We start from the raw sequence: 7,951 nt of genomic DNA, 5'->3' as shown, positions 1-7,951 counted from the left end.
CTTTTATCTTTCCACCGTGTTGAGTGCTGGTCTATACGAGGCTAACACTAATCATTGTTCAGACTTCTAAAATCAATCATAATATTGTCTATTGTGATAATTCTTTGATTCTGTTTTTATAGAGTACGTATACTGTTCAAACCATTGGTGTGCACTGTTCTCGTTAAAATTTGATTAAAGTTGGTTTGCTGCGCAATTATCAGGTAATAAATGGACACTATTCTTATGCGGCAGTGCTGCATGTGTTAGTGTTTACTCGGATAATTTACTTCTTTTTCCACATATGTCAACTATACCTTCATCATCCACCGAGGACCATGTCAACCTTGCCTGTAGTCCGATTCTCACGCAGGTCAAATGTTGCTGTCTTTGAGTAGGCTGCTTGGCCAACAAGTTGTTGGTGGTTTGCTGTTTGATGTAAGGTCTAGTAGTCATAGAAGGTTAAAAATTATGTTTTTTTCTTTGACTTTTACCACTCATTAAACTTGTCAGGGTTTGGTAAATGGTGCGAACCATTTGAAGCCTGAAGGGCTAATCTAATGTATGGCTAAAAGCAGCCCGTAAGATAATTTGCAGCGTTCCCCACATGTCAGCAGATTTCTGAAGCGTCATGGACATCAGTAATCATAGAAACCTCATGCAGAAAGCAGAACATCTATAGCTCTTGCAGTTAAAGTGATACAAGGAGTGACTGAACCTGATAAGTAATGAAGTTCGAAAGGGAAGGCAAGGCTTTTGCAGGCCTTCTTAGTTAAGCCAAATGCCATGTTTTAATTGTTTTCTTTATTCATATGTAGCTTTAAAGGCTCAGATGACCATAGAAATACTTACATAGATCAGTAGTTATCAAATAATGAACAATCCGATAAAAAAACAAATACAAATCCATTATTGTACCATCGTATACGTAACCGTATGCCACTCTACATGTATATGCTTCAATACAACAATCACTATATCAGGAAAGAGAAAGTGACGACAGAGTATTGAAGATACTTAATTATGTGTCTTTAGGTAGTTTTGAAGCTCTGATTCATCGCGCTTGATTAGATTCACATTAAGCCCATGCTTCATGTACATGGTCAGGGCAAGTTTTGGTGCAACAGGATGATCTTTCACCACCTTCACGCGGTAACGGTATATGATTGAGGCAGCAGCAAACTTCATCTGATAATAAGCAAAATCTTTTCCTAAGCACAGCCGCGGACCTCCATTGAAGGCAGTAAATTTGTAGGCTGACTCGCTCATGTACCTGCCATCTCTTAGCCATCTCTCTGGTTTATACTCCCTGCAGTCTTTTCCCCATATGGCTTCCATTCTTCCCATTGCGTAGATTGCATAAATTACTTTTGTTCCTTTTTTTAGCACTGTTCCATCTGGAAATACGTCATCTTCGACAACCTAAGAGAACAGAAGGATCAAGGAATCAATGTTTCATGCCAGACGATAAATAGAGATGACAGGAAAATACAAGAGAAAATATGAAAGCGGAGTGGAAAACAGGGTTCAAAGAAGGTCGCTTCCTTGTCGCATTTAGCATCTAATTGACCATGCTATAATTTATTAGTGGCGGTTTAAATATAAATGGGGGGAAGATTCTTTAACCCAAGTACCCAAAAGGTGAAAATATGTTAGTAATAAATACTATTTTTATGGAGTGTCGACCAATAATTCAAGGTCTGATTTAGGTCTTCACCTAAGTCTAGGTGATCAACTTCTAATCCCATTTTTAATATTTGCTGCTCCTAGGTTATGTCTTTTCAATTATAATGTTGGTTTAGGTGAACAAGAAACTCACCCAAATTCATTCCCAAGTCATGACCACCTAGAGATTAGGCAGGCATGAACGAACTAAATAATATCGGACAAGAGTTGACCTAAACATTAACGAGAGGTAAAATGATAGTACTAGAAGAATTAACATGGCTTTTGAGCCTTTTGAAATCATGGCTCTGGTTCATGTTCCGACCAAATAATCTACTTGAAATATATATGAATTGAATAACATGCCAAAGATGAAATTTAAATTAATGATTAAAAGGTAAAATTACCTCTTTGTGATCCACAGGGACAGAAGGATACAATCTCAGAGCCTCTGATAATGCAGCTTGCAAATAATCCATCTTCTTTATCTCCTCTGGTCTAAACACCAACCGACTTTTTGCTTCTTCGTCTTTCATCTCTTCTCTTTCATTAATAATTCTGCTTATCTCTGCAAGAATTTTTTCCTCCACCATTGGATTCTTTTCCAGCAACCAGAAAAACCAGCTCAATGCCACTGAAGAAGTATCTCTTCCAGCAAGTATAAAGTTCACACAAATATCACGCAGGAACTTGTCCGAAAAAGGCTTTCCCTGCTCATCTTTCAACCTCATGAATATCGTTAACAAGTCTGATCTCTGCTTCTTGTCTTCACTTTGTAAGGCGAGTTCCTTTTTCCTTGTCCTAATTACTTCTTCAGCAAATTTGTCCACGCCCTTTATCGATCTTTTCAGCTTCTTTTCGGTCCCCAAATCAAGGTACCTCATGGCCTTCCATATACATGTTGGCGTAACGAATCGCAGCACCGTGGCCTCCGTTGCGTCCTCAAAGGCTCTGGCGAATGGTATTTCAGGCAACCCAGAATGCAGGCACCCGGGGTCAACCCCAAAGGCTATCATGCAAACGTTATCGAAAGTTAATCTCAATAAGATATCTTGGAGATCAATGGAGATTGATTTGTTCACTGCATTTTCCAAGACAGGCAAGAGCCTGGCATGAACAAGCTCCAGCAATGACTCAGTGGTCAATTGCCTGAACTTAGCCGAGTGGAACTCAATGCTCGCTGTTTTCCTTTGCCTTTGCCAGGTTTCATCATCTGCACTAAATATTCCGTCTCCGAGGAGATCACGAACGGTGTCACGGAAATAGGGCCCTTTGGGGAAAACAGAGAATTTTGTCTTGAGAAGATGTTCAAGGTTCCTAGGATCAGCAGTAACAACGCAATTGAGACTACTAAACCAAGGACCTCTGAATTTGAAAGTCCCATTTTGCTGGCAAAGTATGTCAGAAACCCACTCGTACATGTTAGCCTGGAGACCGGACACTAACGATGGTAGCATGCCTAGAAATGGCCACACAGGCAGGCCATAACGTCTTTTTTGCCTCAAGGAATGTATAACAACAAAGACTAAAAGAGCAAGAAATATCTCCAAAATATGAACATCTTGTAAGAAAAACAGCCGCCGGGAAACAAAGTTTCCACCGTGACTATCATCGGAGGAAAGGGAGGAAGAGGAGGAAGTTAGATTGGTGCTAGGGTCGATCATGGTCTTGGAATGACAGGAAATCAAGGGATATTGCATGGGAATTGTTAGTTAGGGGAGGGGTGGCAATGCGTTATAAGGGATAGGACATGTGTTTCTTGGCGTGCATGCTTCGGCCCAATTGGTTTGATTTGGTGAGCTGAATTTTTTGTGTATAGCTGCTTGCTCTTCCTGTGGCTTGCAACAACAATATTTTTGTGGGCGCGGCTAACATTTCTTGAGATCGGGAGTTTAAATAAAAATTCAGGCTGTCCCGGAAGTTTCCCTTGCTTAAGGAATGATTGGCAAAGACTACTGAGAATGTGGGCAATGCTAGTTGGTTGAGTGTCAAATGCTAGTTTCCACAAATAGAGTTTACCCTGTTTTCTAAGATGGGGTGTACTGTTAATGGAGGATGAAAAGTGGGTGGCGACGGGTAACCTAAGTAGGAACTATTTTCCGCAGTGTTCTTTTCTTTTAGTTTGCCTTTTAGTAGGTTGATTACAAATTGAAATGTGTAGATTAGCTAGCACATAGAATACTGTGATTTGTGTGGCACCCCTAATCTGGTATGGTTACTTAACAGCTACGCCTAACTATATAAATCACACCACTTGGCAACAACCCAGCCAAAATCTTTTGATTACTTACAGGGGGGCTGTCTTATTTGTGGATGCTTTGCTTGAAAATATAAAATGCCCATTTGGTCAATAGTTTTATTTATTTCAGGTTGGCCTTTGTAGATCAACTTTAATTGTCTTATTTATCGAAGAATTCATTTCATGATGTTAAAATGATCAAGTATTGAATATATCTTGTTAAGTTATTGTTCCTTAGCTAGCCCGTGATTTGGTCACTTTCAAATAGATGTTGAGAAGAAAAACATCGGACCAACTTGGAGTGAAGATTATGGTTTGTATTCTAGAGGTGCATGTTAAGTATTTTGACAAATAAAATAAAAGGGTTAATTACACATTAGATACTCAAATTATAATCAAATTCTCAATTTAATATTTAAAGTTTAAAATTGACAATTAGATATATTCAAACATTATTTCTGTCCATCTGTACATAAATGAGATTAATATTATTAGTCAAATATATTATAGGTCTAAAAATAAATGAGATTCATATTATTAGTCAAATAGATTATATGTCTAAAAATAACTTATAAAAACATATCACGTGTCTCAAAAATATTACATTAACATGTCACATATTACAAATTGACTAGATGTTTTGGATATATCATCCATTTGATTTATGATGTTAGTCTAGTGTATTATATCATAGGTACTAAATTTGTAAAATTCAAGATAATATAACTGTTATAGTGTTACTTTAGTACCATGTGCTATGGACTTACATTTTCAATTAAAAAATATGTTGATAGATGGAAGAATGTTCTTATTTATAAATGTAATAAATATCTATATCTTACTGATTTGAGATCCGTGATAACATGTCTTAGCTCAAATTTAGATGTGTAAGAAATCTAGATAAGATTGTTGATATGTCGCCTAATTCAGGCTAATAGCAGTAATGTTTAGCCGGAGTTGGTCCTTGAAACCGTGGTGGAAGAAGTGGTTACACGCAGCTTCAAGTTATGGACACTTCCGGTAAGAAAAAAGTGGTATTTGCCTTTTCGTACTTTTTAAATGGATGTGTATAAACTAAATCCTCTATTATTATTATTATCTATACGCTAATACATGTGTTAACCTAAGACGCCAACTTTCTTCGGAGTTTTCCTTTCTGACTTTTGTTTCTAATATTGATATAAGATTAGATTTACTTATGAATTTAATACACAGACTATTTCAGGCAAATTCATGTACGGAGATTGGACACAGGAAGTATACATAAGACTGAAGCTTAGAATTTAATCATGCCTTAAAGATATTATTAAGTCAAGATTAAAAAGATCATATAATATAAGGTCAGTAACTCTTCAATCTTCTATATATATATATATATCTTTCTTACTCTGTTTATTTGCGCAGGAGACTTGTTTACCCTTGTAAGTTATAACTAAACTTTGCTTTTTTACCACACAGAGAAAACATTACGTCTCTAAACCCTACAAGAGAAAAGCCTCAAACAAGCTTTCAAAAATGGAAATTCAAGTCAAGCAATTTGGTTTCCAGGTCTATATCTTGCTTCAATTAATTCTTCACCAAATATGGATTAATCTTTTGTTTTTTTTGAAAGATACCGAACAAGGATTATTAATTACGGTAGCTTAGCTTTCACCTTACTTCTTCTTATCTTTTATCTTTCATTTCAATCTTCCATATTGATATTTCCGCAAAAGATATATTCATTTCACAACCATTTTTCAAGAGATCTTAAAGAAGTCGTTGTTCATAAGAGCAAGATTCATAAATTTAACAATTTATATACCCTTATCAATTAAGTATGTAAAATTTCAAATCAATTTTATATTTATATTACAATAAACGAAGATCTGTCTTTATCAATATATATATAATAAATATAAATTATATAGAAAATAAAATCATATAAAATTTAATTAGTTGTACACCAACCTAAATAAATTTCTCTTGTATATATAAATATATATTTAATTTTTTTTAAAGTCCAGTGGAGTCAATTCACCCACTCAACACAAATGTGACTATGCTTGCAATGTGTCTCTTATTAATCCCACTGAAAATCACCTCATTTTGAGCCTTCCACAAAGGCGTGTGTGCGTATCCCTTCAATTATTCATTCATTGCATTCTCAATCTTCATTCTAATGAGTTTACCTATTTAATCATTTGTATAACATCATTTGTACAAAAAAAAATTCTTATCATAATAAAATAACCATTATTAATATTATAAACTTGTATCACATTAATAAAAATGAACGAAAAATTTACTTAAATGACCCCTTCTTTTTAGAAATCGATATAAGAAAAATTTACAAAATAGTTTTCTATTACAATATACATATAGTAATTATAAATTTAGTTTATTAAAGTTGAGTGGCGTCCATTGACCCCCCACTCAACAAAATGTCTCTAGGCCTTGTGCAAGTTGCATTTTCTCTTTTAAACTCACCTCATTTTGAGCCTTCCACGAAGGTGTGCAGCGCAGGGTTTCAATTTTTCACTCATTGCATCCCCAACTTTCGTCTTTTGTTTTATTAGAATTCCCATCATGCATTCACTTCTAATATTACCGTTCTTATCATATTAATATTATCATTTTATTCATAATAAAAATGGATGAGAACTGTATTTATTTGACCCTTTTTTTAATTTTTTTATTTAATTTTAGTGGGACTAATATAAAAATTATATACATAATAAGTATTTTAAAATTTAAATTGAGTGGACACAATGTGGGCTTTGCATGTTGCATTATTATTTCGTTTAAAATCACTCCATTTTGAGCCTTCCATGAAGGTGAGTGTGTAGCCCTTTAATCATTTGCCCATTGCATTCCTGACACTCTTCCTCCATTTTAAGTAGTTTCCTGCTTCAACGCGTTGTAATCATCATTATAACATTATCTTTGCCAAAATCATAAGCACTTTGAAATTTTGTTCATCATCAACACAAATATGATACTATAAAATCTCGAAGCTGCTTCACTTGACCTCTTTAATTTAATCTTTGTTTAGAAAATAAAATTGCATTTTTCATGAATCATGATTGTCAAGAAATAATAAAACCATGATCATGAAATGTACAATTTCAAACATACATTAATCCACTTCAAATCAAAATATCCTTTCACACGTTAAACATGACTAATTGATCATGCACATATTATTTAAATGAATGAAAATCATGTGTCTCTTATTCAAAAAACTTATCATGTAACATAGTAAGTGATTTTTTTAATTTAATTTAACAGAAAATTATCTTTAAAAGCATTTTCTTCCAAAATAGTACTTAAAGATTTATTTAGAAGCCAGAATTTCTTGAAATTTTGTGCTTTAAACATAACAAAATATTAAAAAAAAAAACTCGTAAATCACGCCTTCGACTTTTTCTCCATCAACACTTTTGACTGTTTTGTCTCTTAGTATGGTTTTTAATATATGGTTCTAATTAAAAGAGAAAACGACATTACAAGGTAAAAACCTACCATTTTACCTTTTCAATAACTTTCTGGTAGTAAGCAGAACCAAGTGTGATAAACTGAATTTTGTGGAATATTCTATATAATTCAATATGTTCTAGCTAATTAAGCCATTAATCAATTTTCTGTGTATATATATATATACATATATATATATATATCAATATATCTCATGAATTAATTAAAAGAAAAAGACCATTAATCTCTATCATCTAACCAGCTAGCTAATACTGTTGCTTCATCTTCATCGTTTCATATATATATATATATATAAATATATATATATATATATATATATATGTAGATGATATAACTCAAACAATGCATTTTTCAATTAGTAATTACTCAATTAAACCGAATGTTAATCATTCAACCATGGCTTTCACTGCCCTCACTCAAAAGAAATATTTAAAAGAAATTAATACCATTAGTAAATAAAAATAAAAAAGTGAAAAAGACAAAAGGAAAAAGAAGAAAAAAAAGGGTAGACAATAGTTGTATAGTATTATTGTACCAACCAAACATAAATAATTAGTGCTGCCCAGGGCAACATGCTAATGGGCTCAGGAT

The 7,951-nt window shown here is 33.8% G+C and overlaps 1 protein-coding gene across 1 annotated transcript; it reads right to left on the bottom strand.

Annotated features, from left to right (window-relative positions):
* LOC18608499 (cytochrome P450 86B1) lies at nucleotides 774–3,532 on the bottom strand. Its single transcript, XM_007043225.2, has 2 exons — nucleotides 2,052–3,532; nucleotides 774–1,401 (listed from the first exon to the last, which is right to left on the bottom strand). The coding sequence occupies exons 1-2, from the start codon at nucleotides 3,342–3,344 to the stop codon at nucleotides 997–999; spliced, it is 1,698 nt and encodes a 565-aa protein (XP_007043287.2). The 5' UTR covers nucleotides 3,345–3,532; the 3' UTR covers nucleotides 774–996.

This window comes from Theobroma cacao, chromosome 2, assembly GCF_000208745.1.
Source record: "Theobroma cacao cultivar B97-61/B2 chromosome 2, Criollo_cocoa_genome_V2, whole genome shotgun sequence".
Taxonomy (NCBI): Eukaryota; Viridiplantae; Streptophyta; class Magnoliopsida; order Malvales; family Malvaceae; genus Theobroma; species Theobroma cacao.
The sequence above is the reverse complement of the archived record's forward strand: the minus strand, read 5'-3'. Positions and strand labels throughout refer to the sequence as shown.

Coding starts and splice junctions, on each gene's coding strand:
- LOC18608499 (XM_007043225.2), bottom strand. CDS start 3,344: ATGCAATATCCCTTGATTTCCTGTCATTCCAAGACCATGATCGACCCT. Junction 1,402..2,051: donor TCCCTGTGGATCACAAAGAG/GTAATTTTACCT, acceptor CTGTTCTCTTAG/GTTGTCGAAGATGACGTATT.